The sequence below is a fragment of the Peromyscus maniculatus genome, chromosome 18 (genome assembly GCF_049852395.1).
Source record: "Peromyscus maniculatus bairdii isolate BWxNUB_F1_BW_parent chromosome 18, HU_Pman_BW_mat_3.1, whole genome shotgun sequence".
Classification (NCBI taxonomy): Eukaryota; Metazoa; Chordata; class Mammalia; order Rodentia; family Cricetidae; genus Peromyscus; species Peromyscus maniculatus.
In genome coordinates this window covers 11,309,385-11,322,827 of record NC_134869.1, presented here as the reverse complement: position 1 = coordinate 11,322,827, position 13,443 = coordinate 11,309,385, and the positions used below count along the sequence as shown (strand labels likewise).

Below are 13,443 nucleotides of genomic sequence, written 5' to 3'. Positions count from 1 at the left end.
ATCCTGAAGAGACTAAGGATATAAGGGACATACATCAACAAAATAAAAGCAATATACAGCAAGTCCATAGCCAACATCAACCTATATGGAGAGAAACTCAGAGCAATTCCACTAAAATCAGGAATAAGACAAGGCTGTCCACTCTCTCCATACCTATACAATATAGTACCTGAAGTCTTAGCTAGAGCAATAAGACAACTGAAGGAGATCAAAGGGATACACATAGGAAGGGGAAAAGTCAAAGTATCCTTATTTGCAGATGACATGATAATATATATATATGACCTTAAAAATTCTACCAGGGAAACCCTACAGACAATAATCACTGTCAGCAAAGTAGCTGGATATAAAATTAACTCACCCTCCTATATACAAGTGACAAACAGACTGAGAAAGAAATTAGTGAAACAACACCCTTCACAATAGTCTCAAAAAATATGAAATCTCTTGGAGTAACTCTAATAAAGCAAGTGAAAGACCTATATGATAAAAACTTTAAGACGTTAAAAAAAAGAAATTGAAGAAGATATCAGAAATAAAAGAACTGCTGGAGGTACCTCAAATTCTACTATAGATCTATAGTCATAAAAACAGTATGGTATTGGCATGAAGACAGACATGTTGATCAATGGATCCAAACTGAAGACCCAGACATAAATTTACACATCTATGGACACCTCATTCTTTTATAAAGAAGCCAGAAATAAACACTAGAAAAAAGAAAGTATCTTCAACAAATGGTACTGATCAAACTGGATGGCTACATGTAGAAGAATGCAAAAAAAAAAAAATCCATACTCATTACTTTGCACAAAACTCAACTTTAGATGGCTCAAAGACCTCAACATAAGCCCAGATACACTGAATCCATCAAAGAGAAAATGGGAATTAGTCTTGAACTCATTGCCACAGGAAAATACTTTCTGAATAGGACACTGATAACACAGACACTAAGAACAACAACTAAAAAATGGGACCTCGTGAAACTGAAAAGCTTCTGTATGGTAAAAGCCACCATCATTTGGACAAAGTGACAGGCTACAGAATGGGAAAATATTTTTGCTGGCCACACATTTAATAGAGGGCTAATATCTAAAAATATATAAAGAACTCAAAAAACTGGACATCAAGGAAACAACACATTTAAACAATGGGGTACAGTTCTAAACAAGAGTATTCTCAAGTGGCTGAGAAGCATTTAAGGAAATATTTAACATACTTAATCATCAGGGAAATGCAAATCAAAACTACTTTTGAGACTTCATCTTACACCAGCCATAATGGCCAAGATGAACAAAACAAGTGACAGCTCATGCTGGTGAGGACGTGGAACAAGGGGGACACTCCTCCACTGCTGGTGGGACTGCAAACTGGCGAGGACGTGGAACAAGGGGGACACTCCTCCACTGCTGGTGGGACTGCAAACTGGTGAGGACGTGGAGCAAGGGGAACACTCCTCCACTGCTGGTGGGACTACAAACTGGTACAGCCACTGCGGAAATTAGTTTGGCAGTTCTTCAGGAATCTGGGAATTAATCTACCTCAAGATCCAGCTATTCACTCTTGGGCATAGATTCAAAGGACTCTACATTCTACTACAGAGACACTGGTTCATGTTCACTGCTGCTCCATTCATAATAGCCAAAAATTAGAAACAGACTAGATGTCTGTCAAAAGATAAATGGATAAACAAAATGTGGTACATTTATGCAACAAAACATTACTCAGCTTTAAAAAAATCATGAAATTCATAGATAAGTGGATGAAGCTAGAAAAAATTATCAAGTGAGGTAACCCAGACCCAAGAAGACAAATATGGTACATATTCACTTATATGTGGATGTTAGCTGTTAAGTTTCAATAAGCAGGCTACAATCTATATAAACAGAAATTAGGTTTAGAGTAAGGAACTAGAGGGGAGGGTTGGATCACCCTAGAAAGGGGACATAAACTATATAAATTAGGGATGGGCAAACTGGAATGGGAGCATCAAATGGGAAGAGGGAGGAAGGAGGGGAGGAAGAAGGGGAGGAAGGGGGCAGTACAGGGAGAGACAGCTAAAACTAAGGGCCATTTGAGGGGTCAGATGGAAACCTAATACAGTGGAGGCCTCCTAAAATATATACATATACCAAGGCGGTCTAAATGGAATAATCAAATAACAGGGAGACTGAGACTCAACTGGACATCTCTCATCACCACATGAAGCTTCCAGTGCAGGAAATGGGTTACATCTAATCGAGTTGTTGGCCAAAGGGGCCCCATGGGAACCCCCAAACAATCCAGGCTATTGCCAAGGCTATTGGTTGCTCTCTACAAACTGACAGTAGGGCCCTGTTGCTGAAGACAACCCAACACAACTCACTGAACAAAAGTCAATGTTGGCACCTGCCTAGAGCCATTACCCCTACTGACTACTGTTCCTGGTACTGGAAGGTACTCTAAGCACCACCAGAAGAGAAAGGTGAACACCACCCTGGCCTCCAGCCCTTCAATCTACAATGGTGACGTGCCTGCAAAGTGAGCTGGAGCAACAGTAGCACAAAGCTAGTGGGTGGGAGCAACCATATCTGATTGGACTGAAGCTGCCCTGGTTGGAATACTGGTAGATAAACACACCACTTAACAGATGAAGGAAGGACATAAAGAGAGCTTAGGAGCTCCTTAGGAGCTTTGGGTCTTCCATGTGGAAATACCAACTCACAGTAGGGATCTGAGCCAGGCATGGAGGCTTAAGTCTGCAATCCCAGTTCTTGGCAGTCTAAGACAGAAGGATGACAAGTTTAAAGCCAGCCTCAGCTACAAATTAAGACTATGTCTGGAAAAAAAAAGTACGAATCTGGAAATGAACATGTAAGTCATGACTGAAGTGCTAAAACCATGTGACAAGAGAGACTTGTAAGTTCTGAGTCAATGAGGGGTTCCATCCCAGAGCTCCCAAGCCAGTCTCAAGGGTCTGTGTTTCTTACACACTCCCTGGCAGTATTGCCAGCCTGGGGACTGGACAATGTCCTTCATAAAAAAGACGAAGAGAGAGCACTGGGGATGATCGTGAACACGGTTCTGAAGAATATACACACTTCAACAGAAGGCAGAAAGCAGGAGACACAAGAAAGAAGGTTCAGAGGCTGACATGGGGATTGGGAGAGCAGGAAACCTCAAACAGCTGAGGATGGAGACTGAAAACATGCCATGGACAGAGAAATCAGGTCAGCAGGCAGCCTAAGAAAAGCTGTGACGTCCAGTGAAAGGGATAAAAACAAGGCAGCAAATTGAAGGACAGGACTGCACTTGGAGAGACGCCGTGATGATCGGCAGAGATCAGAACTCCAGAAGGGAGAGGTGATTGCTAAAGGTTTAGCACATGTGTAGGAAGGAAGCAGAAGGGAGGAAGGCCCAGGGGATAGAAGAAACACTAAAGGAATGGATGGAGACAGAGTTGATGGAATGGTACCCAGGCTGCAAGGAGATCAAGAAAGTCAGGGTTTGCTCTATACAGGTAAAAGATGTTCAAACAGGCACTGTTAAAGATGAACACAGAAGAGAGAGACTGGAAAGAGGAATACACTGGGCGAGACTGTGTCTAAAACCTGTGTTTTCTCCTATAAGAAATACTTCTTCAAGCAGATGGAGAATACATGCCATTCAGATGGAAGTAGGCATGTATACAAAGGAAAGAACTGGAAATGCCAATCTGATAAGAAAACATAGAAAATACCATTTTCATTATGCTTAATATTTTTAAAACTATTTAAAGCATAAGTAATAAAAATGTACTACAGGGCTTAAACAAAGGAAAGTATGACAGAAGACAAAAGGGTATATTGATACAAGTCTCTGATCCTATACACAAAGTTGTCAACCATCTTATCCCGCTAGGAATTTGTGAACTGCAATAAAGACTGGCATAAACAAGATGTGCCCATGTGACACAGATGCCATGAGTGACCAACCGCCTTCTGCTTGGATTTGAGGACCAGTCCACAGGAAGAGACACATGCCTGGTACTATCAATCTTGCAAGAATCCATGTCTGGGAGTGGACAGGCCCCAGGAGTGAACCCTTCACTTTATTATGCTAAAAGGACAAAAGATGGAGTTGCCCTCTCGTTACGTTTGCATCTCTCTACCCGCAGATTAGCAGGGCCTCCAGACAAACTGACAACTAGTCAAAGTACAGAGGACAAATGTCAGTGGAATACTCGGCCACAAGTGGGACATCCATAGCACATCCTTTCCCCAAGGCTTAGGACCCACTTTGGATGCGTGGGCAGGAAGATTGCAAGATCAAAGGTCTGGGGGAGCAGACCAAAACAGTGTGTTCTGCACATGACAGACGGCTGCACTCGGGAACTCACAGGAGCTGTGCCGCCTGAACAAGCTACACACCCCAGTCAACATTGTTTGTTTGTTTGGTTGGTTGGTTTTGGTTCTCTGTGTAACAACTCTGACTGTCCTGGAACTTGCTTCGTAGACCAGGCTGGCCTTGAACTCATAGAGATCCGCCTGCCTCTGCCTGCCAAGTGCTGGGATTAAAGGTGTGTGCCACCACAACCTAGCTCCCAGTCAACATTCTTGCATAGAGTGGGGAGGGGTTCATAAGCCTCTGCCCCTAACTGAGGAGTTATGGACAGTAACGACTTCTGGAGTAGGTAAAGTCAGTTTTCTTTAAGGGTGTGGGTAGTGGTTTGAAAGAAAATGGCCCCCAAAGGGCATGACACTATTAGGAAGTGTGTCTTTGTTAAGAGTAAGTATGGCCTTGTTGGAGGAAGTGTGTCACTGTGGAGGCTGGCTTTGAGTTCTTATATATGCTCAAGCCATGCTCAGTAATACAGATCACTTCCTGTTGCCTGCAAGTCCAGATGTAGGAATCCTCAGCTCCATCTCCGGCACCATGTCTGCCTGTAAACCACCATGTCACACCATGATGATGATGGACTGAATCTCTGAACTGTAAGCCACCCAAGTATATGTTTTCCTTAATAAGAGTTGCTGTGGTCATAGTGTCTCTTCACAGCAATAGAAACCCTAACTAAGACAGTGTAAACTGACGATGTTCCAGTGGATGCCCCACACCCTAACACAAATTAGAGGTGATATATTATTAAAAAGGAAACAAAAGGATATAAAGGTTGGGAGGTAGGAATGGGGGGGGGGATCTGGGAGTAGTTAGGGAGTGGGAATTGGATATGATCAAAATTGTGTGACATTCTCAAAGAATTAATAAAATATTTAAAAAGAAAACAGACTATGGGTTGAGGCTAAATCTCAGAGACAGAGTGTCTACCTAGAGCACATGCCTGGCCCTGGGCTCAGCCTCCAGTTCCCTAATAAGTAAGTAAATAAGTAAATAAATATTATATAATGCCTAGTTCAGTGGCTCATCACGCATGGTCTTGGGTAGGAAAAAGGCTAGATCCAGACACTCCAATACTTGCAGGAGAAGTACTGAAAAGTAGCATGGAAGACGTTAGCCCAATAATGGCTTACGATATCCTGTCGTCAAGAATTCTGTTAACTTTGTTTTACTAAACTCAATTGACCACGGAATTCACTTCTCAAATTGTACTCACTAATGTCTTACAGAGCCAGTGTGACCAATGATTTTTAAAATGCTACTCATTCTGAGGCATGTAAACATTTAATGATCTCTCAGTCACATCAACACAGATGAGCTTTGCTTTAAACACATGCATGTGTGTATCAGATAAAATAGTAGCTGTATGTTTTGAGAGAAAGAAAACTGCAGGTTTGGGAATTAGGCAGATCTGGCTTTGAGGTTTTGACTCACCATCATTCACTAGATATTTAATCGTGGACTAATTACTTACATGAGGATTAGTTTATGTATAACATGCATTAAAGACTTACAGTTACTTGACACTTATATAGATACATAATAAATATTAGATTATGAAGAGAAGGGGAGGAGAAGCAGCACATCCCTTGCACATTTATAAATTATTCAGTGGTAAAGAGCACTTGTGAGGAGAACCAGTTTCAATTTCCAGCACCTACTTGGTGGCTCACAACCATCTGTAACTCCAGTTCTGACCTCTGTGGGCACCAAGCACACATGTGGTGCACGGACTTACATGCCAGCAAAAACACTCACACATATAATAAAATGAAGAAATCTAATAAAATTGTTTTAAATGCAATTCAGTTCTGAGAACTGTACCCATTTGAGAGTATGGAATCTTCTCTACCATTGCTTCCAAAAGGTGGAATTTAATCTAAGATGAGTACATTGTGGCATCTGTGGGCATACAGAAAAGGACTTAACAGCACAGACCTCCAAGGAGAGCCTGTCATGATGCTCTAAATCAGGTCCTTGTAAAGGTGAAGCAACAGAAAGTCTCAGAAGTCTTGCCAATAACGGGTAATTTCCACTTCAGTTCCCCGTAGTTATTCAATACAGGTCAATCTGATAACACTTAAAGCTAAAGACAGAGAGAGTAGGAAGAGGTGGAAGGAAAGGCAGCTATTGTGTGGTGAGGGCTGGAGTCTCTGTTAGGACAGTACAAGAATCTAGGCAATCGTTTGGGGCCTCCAATGGGATCACTGAGTCCAACAGTGTACCAAGGGTTCTGAAAGACACTGGGATTCAGATTTGATGTGACCCATTGAGAAAGTCATCTTCTGATTGACAGGACACAAACAATGCTTATGGAAGAGCAATGTGACACCAAAACAGCAACAGATGCCTTGCAGGTCAATGGAGACCAAACAGAAAATATACCTGCAGCTAAGACAGTTAAAAAGAAGTCCCTGTGTGTCCTGGGTTAAGTCCTAGCTAAGGGATGAGTCCCTGTGTGTCCTGGGTTAAGTCCTAGCTAAGGGATGAGTCCCTATGTATCCTGGGTTTCTACTTGTAATTAACATTGTAATTTTTGTCTACTTTTAGAATGTCAACGACTTTTCCCTATGAATCTCTCTCCCAGCTGTCTGGTGCCACCATCTGCCTCCTGTCATCCATCCTTGAAATCCTGGGACCATCTGATTCTGCCTGGCTCTCCTCTTTGACTTGAACATTAGCAAGCCTTGTCCATTGCCCCCCCCGCCCCATGACTTGCTTGTCTAAACAGTGAGCTCCTGTTTCTGGTGAAAACTGCTTGCAACCCTGTTCATTTGATGTACACCCTTGCCTCTGTTCCTTCCTGCCTCACTGTATCCTTCTAACAATGTATAACCCAGTTGCCAACCCTCTCACCCTGTAAACAAACGGCTTATCTCTCCCACAAGAGGGACTTCTAGAGGCCAGCAGGGGCTGCTCTCTCAAATCCAGACTAGGGAGGCAGCTGGCTGGCCAGGTCTGGGTGCATCCCAACATACAGCTTGTGTAAGTTGGACAATCATGGACTTGGTCTTTTCTCCTTGCGAATATCAGGTCTCACACTGGTGACATTTACACTGAGCAAGCAATAACTCAGAAAGGTTACTTCATTTTTCAGATGGATGGCCTCAGTGTGACAACCTCAGACTGCAATGGAGAGACACGCCATTGTATACACAAATGAACAAGCAAGTCATGGGGGGAGGGGAACAATGGACAAGGTTTGCTAATGTTCAAGTCAAAGAGGAGAGCCAGGCAGAATCAGATGGTCCCAGGATTTCAAGGATGGATGACAGGAGGCAGATGGTGGCACCAGACAGCTAGGAGAGAGATTCATAGGGAAATGTCATTGACATTCTAAAGGTAGACAAAAATTACAATGTTCAGCAGAAATTTTAGATCTAAAATTAGACTTCTGCAGAACATGTCATTGTGTAAATTTTTATGTAAATATAGAAAGTTAATTCTTTTTTTGTGTGTGTGGTTTTTTTGAGACAGGGTTTCTCTGTAACAGTCTTGGCTGTCCTGAAACTCGATTTGTAGCCCAGGTTGGCCTTGAACTCACAGAGATCCATCTGCCTCTGCCTCCTGAGTGCTGGAATTAAAGGTGTGTGCCACCATGACCGGCCACAGAAAGTGAATTCTTAAAATAAGAAAAATAATATATTCTAAATATATAGTATGCCAATGTAGAATTACTTTTTAAATTATGTCGATCTAGGCTATACTAAAGTCCAACTTAATGATCACCAGTAGAGATGGATTAAATTGTCTTGTTAGGTATAATTCATACAAAATAATAGTATTTTAACATGATTCTTAAATGTATATGCTATACATATTTAATACAAAGATGATAGTTTCCATTTTATAGATAAGAAAATGGTGGATCATGGCTTGCAGATGTTAGCAGAGGTGCAGCTCTTGGTGAATGGAATGAATTTAAGGAATAGCCATATATGGCTAATTCTGCTTCTTCTAAGATAACCAGCAAAAGCAAATGTAAGAATAGTAGGTAAGTTAAAAAGGGAACGGAAAACTCAGAACCCAAATACTGCATTTTGTCACATTAACCTTAAAAGTTAGGTATGCCTGTCAAAAAAACATGTAACAAAAAATGATTGAGCAACAGCTCTTTTCCAGAAGTGTTTTATGTACTGAGACCGGGGAAGAGAATGTCCGCTCTGAGCTACATCTTGAGTTTGAAGGAAGAAATGGATGGAGCAGGAAGACACAAGGGCCCCTAACAGTGACATCATCATGAGGCAGTACCGTCAAGTCTTACCGTTGATAACTGGCGTGTAAACAACAATCCCAACCAAGTTTGGGTCAGATACAGTGGTGTCCAGAATAAGGCCCCCAATGCTGAGAGAAAGAAAACCACATATTAGGGGAGAAGAATGGAAAAGAATCTCAAGTAGTTCTGACATTCTAACACCCCCACTTTGTATAGTACAATCTTTATGCAACATAAAAATGAGGCAAAAAGAAGAATATTCCAAGTAGAAACCAATGTTAACAGTAAAAAGCTGGAAACAACACATGGCCCTGGGGGCAGGAGAGGTGTTCAGTGGGTGGGGAACTACCTATTTAAGCACAAAGCCTTGAGTTTAGAGCCCAACACCCACATAAAACAAAGAGTGTGGGCAGGGGACCCTGTCATCTCTGCAGTGGGAGGCGAACACAAAAGGATCTCGGGGGCTGACTAGCCATGCCGAGCAGCCAATCAGGGATCTCCAGGTTCAGTGAATACCCACCTCAAAGACTAAGATAGAAAACAAAAACAGGGTACAACAGAAGATGACACTCTGAACCTGGTGCTGACCTCTGGCCTCCACAGTTGCATACCTGGGCACATACCAGCACACACACAGACTATACACACTAAATAAACAATAAATACCATAACCATCAGATAAAATGTGTGTGTGCATTAGTTTTTGTTTGTTTGTTTGTTTGTTTGATTTATCTTTGCCTCCCCTTTGGGGAACAGGGTCTTGATATATAGCCCAAGACATCCCTGAACTATTTATAGCAATCCTCCTGCCTCAGCCTACCAAGTGCTGGGATTATAGGCATGTGTCACAATTCCCAGATTATACATATGTTAACTGCACTAAACTATCAAGAAGGACCTATAAGGCATTGTTAACTATTTTAAGGACTTAAAACAATGGGACTAATGATCTCTTCATATTCTTCTGCACATAGTATTTTTTGTTTTATTTTGTTTGAGATAATGTCTCACTATATAATAACCTTGGATGGCTTGGAGCTTGCTAGTAGACCAGGCTACCCTTAGCCCCCTAGAAATCCACCTGCCTCTGCCCCCTGAGTGCTGGGATCAGATCATTTTTTTCATCATGTCATCCATTACTCTTCCAACTTACAGACTAGTTGTAAATCGGTGTCTTTTCATCTTTAAACTAAGCAGGCATTACAGGCGTGGTGTCTGCTGTGCTAAAACTAGATGGATTGCAATTGTATTACCAGAGAGCTGTAGCAACAGAACGAGCTGAGCTTGAGAATTCTGGGAAATGAGACAGTGTTTACTATAAAAACATGGCAAGCCATACACTTTCAGTATCTCAGTGGAACTTGGAGGCTTATTCAATCCTTTATTAACTGTTTACCTTCAGTCTGTGGTTTATTCACTGTAAGACACTGCCAGTCCCAACAGTTTAGAAACCTGTTGCCTAAATCTTCCAGGAAATGCAATCTACCTGCAGCAAAATGATCCACATGCAGTCATAGAATTGGCAGTCCAAACAGCTGACCAAAGGCTTTGGCATCATCCGACAGTAGTTCTCAGCCCCATTCCCAGACCCTCTGTGCACTAGGAGTTAGTTTCCACTGTAGCTTCTGTTTCTAAGTAGCATGCATAAACACTATTTCTTATTTTTAGTTTTAGAACTGTATTTAGTGACTTCTACAGTAGATGAGGATGCATCTCACAGCTTTCACAAATGCCTTCTCTCTATATCCACCAATCGACGGTGAGCCCTTCTCGATACATCAAACCCACGAAGTCACCATCAATCAATTCCACAAAGTTGTTTTTCTAATTCTTAGAGACAGCTCTCCTTATGCTCACTGTCCTCCTACGCTCTGGAAAGCTGGTCTCAAGAACAGAGGCACAGCTGTTATCCTCTACCTCCTCTTCAGGGTCTCCCATGCTGGATTTTGATCTTCGTACTATCCAAATCCAAATATCGCACAAGACTCTTAGTTCACCACATTTCACAGGACATCCCCACTCTTCCCAGATCACTCTTTTTCATCAACTGTGGACCGAACATCTTTCCATAGCAACAGAAATGTAGCAGCGTTATTCTGGGTCGCTAATATTCCATTTTGCAACCCTATTAGGATTCAGCTAACTGATGCCTCACGGTTAATCCAAAAACTAGTTTAGTACGCACATCCTACACAGAACATGATCACTCCTCTCCCTCCCCAGCCCCGACACTCACCTGCTTATGACCATGGCTGTTATGACGGGCTCCCAGCCCGAGTGGAGCACTGTCCTGGTGGCTGGGTGTTTGGCAGCTATTATAATCCAGATAGGTGTCAGGGCCAAGAAAAAGGCACAAACTAATGGCGAAATGTAATAATATGTCTCTAGAATGAAGAAAAAGAGACATTTCAACCCCTCTTCTTTCCAATATAAAATCTAAACTGTCAAAAGAAACATTTTTATCAGATTTATTATCAATCATATTAAGTGTCTTACATTTTCTATATACCCAAATTTAGAACTGTAAACAAAATTTGATGCCAAGTATGGTGGCCCATTCCCCTAGCAATCAGGAGGCTGCAGCTGGGAAACACAAGTTTAAGGACAGCCTGTGCTACATTGCATACTCTGGGCCAGCCTGTACTACACAGTAAGATATTCTTTCAAAATATCAAATAATGTAAGTGAAAGAAAAACATGAATTTCCCAGACATTTACGGTGAGACAACAACACAGCCCACACAAGACAAGCAAGGACACCAGGATGGACAGGCAACAGGAGAGTTGCTCCCCGCCCGCCCCCCCACCCCCAACGGTTGCCAAGACTTCGCCTTCCTTCTCTGTGGCATATGTCTGGGTCCCCACTGTTTATCTGGCCTCTATTTCCCACCTCCTTACTGACAGCAGGCTTGGCTGCACAGCATTTCACAGACTTGATTCATCCCATTTCTGAACTCAAGATCCTCCTGCCTCTGCCTCCTTCAGCAAATCCTATCAGTGCGCGCCACCACAACAGGCTATTCATCCCATTTCTAAACAAAGTTTTACATGAGCTCTCAGAAATGACTGAAAGGGGTGTGTGTGTGTGCGTGTGTGTGTGTGTGTGTGTGTGTGTGTGTGTGTGTGTGTGCACTATCTTCTAACACCAGACAAAAGACCCTGCAAGATCAGAGACAAGGGGAGAAATGAATTCTCAAGTTGCCTCAGCTTTCTTGCTAAAGGCCCAGAGAGTGAGACTGGGGCATGAATTCACAGGACACAGCAGGGGAGCGCTTGGGAAGTGAATGGTAAGCAAGTGTGCACAGCGTGAACTCTGTTTGCATGGACAGCCAGAGGAGAACAGCCCGGCAGCCCTCCAGTCTGCAGAGATTAATCATGAAAAGTCCACTCGGCAGAGAAGAGGCCCCTTGGAACACTGAGAGCAATCAGCAGAGACCCCAAAGGCCCTTCTGAGTAGGAGCACCCTGGCCTTGGGACAAGGTCTGTTCTACACTTCCCAACATAACTTTGAATCAGGCCTCACAGAGCTCAACATAAGCCACAGTTAACAGCCCACATTAATAAAGTCCAACACTGGATATGGGAACAGCACAACAGGACACTGAACAGCACTGTGCTCACGGTGCCCAGCAGCCACCAAAAATTTAAGTTTGGAATATTTGATTGCATGAAAATCTCTGAGATATCTTACTCTAGATCACTTTTCTCACAATTTTTTTCAGGTACCTAAAGTCACTTTTACAAGTCTAATGAATTAAATGTATAAATAAGGTGAATTGCTTGGTGTGGTGGTGCACACAACAATCACAAGTTCAAGGCCAACCTAGACCACAAAGAACAACACAAAAGCAAGCAAAAGTAGCCCGGCAAGAAGTACTTGCAGCCAAGCCCGATACCTGAATTTGATCTTGAACCGACTGGGAGGAAAGAATGGACTCCTGAAAGCTATCCACTGACTTCCACATGAGCACTTGGTGCACACACACATACCTACACACATACTCTCCTGCCCATAGACATAGACACAGACACACACATGAAGAGGTTTTTAAAAAGAAAAATAAAAAGGCTGGAGAGATGGCTCAGTGGTTAAGAGCACTGACTGCTCTTCCGGAGGACCTAAGTTTAATTCCCATCATCCACATAGCAGCTCACACCAATCTGAACCATTTCTAAGGGGTCTGACTCCCTCTTCTAGCCCCCATGGGCACTTCACACACATGGGGTCCTCAGTCCTCCTATTCAACTCTATGTCAAATTTTACCTCAAGTTTTAATGACTTGAGGGTTCTCAAATGCATAATTTTTTTTTAAGTCATAGTTTGGTGCTAATTTTAGGAGTAGGCAATCAATTCCAATTCTGTGTGTTCATTGTTTATGTGGCTTAGTATCCTGAGTAAAGACATCCTCCCTTCCAGAGTCCCACTCAGTGAGGATCCTCTAATCTCCATGCTGTGACTTTCTCACACCCCACTTTGACCAGACACATCAACACTTCCAATCCCTGGAAATTTTTCCATACATACAGGCAAAACACATAACAAAATACAATTTTTAAATGTAAAAGATGACAATTTTTAAAGTAAATATTTATATAATATATACAATCTTTGTTAGCGCTCTACCAATTACAAGAGTGATTTAATGAAATTATAAAGTTGATGTTACTTTAATGGGCTAAATTACAAGTATGTGCACAGCCTCTTCAGCATGAATTTTAACTCTATGAGCCTGAGTCACAAATTCTTTATACTTTGTTTCTTTATGGTTGGAAATCGCCTATATTTATTTAAATCATTATACTATCCTAAGAGTTTTTGTTGCTGTTGCTGTTGTTATTTTCTTTTTTGAGACACGGATTCTCTGTGTAGC

General features: G+C 42.2%; 1 protein-coding gene across 7 annotated transcripts in view; it reads right to left on the bottom strand.

The window, feature by feature from the left end:
• Positions 1–13,443, bottom strand: part of Slc41a2 (solute carrier family 41 member 2) — a 120,764-nt gene that overhangs the window by 47,691 nt on the left and 59,630 nt on the right. For all 7 annotated transcript variants that reach the window (XR_013045801.1, XM_076554541.1, XM_076554538.1 and 4 more), the window contains exons 7-8: positions 10,809–10,956; positions 8,621–8,700 (exon numbers count right to left, since the gene is read on the bottom strand). Coding sequence is in view for 6 of the 7 variants with exons in the window: in XM_076554541.1 (XP_076410656.1) it covers positions 8,621–8,700; positions 10,809–10,956 (228 nt within the window). In the remaining variant the exon portion in view is untranslated. The remainder of the gene's footprint in view (positions 1–8,620; positions 8,701–10,808; positions 10,957–13,443) is intronic.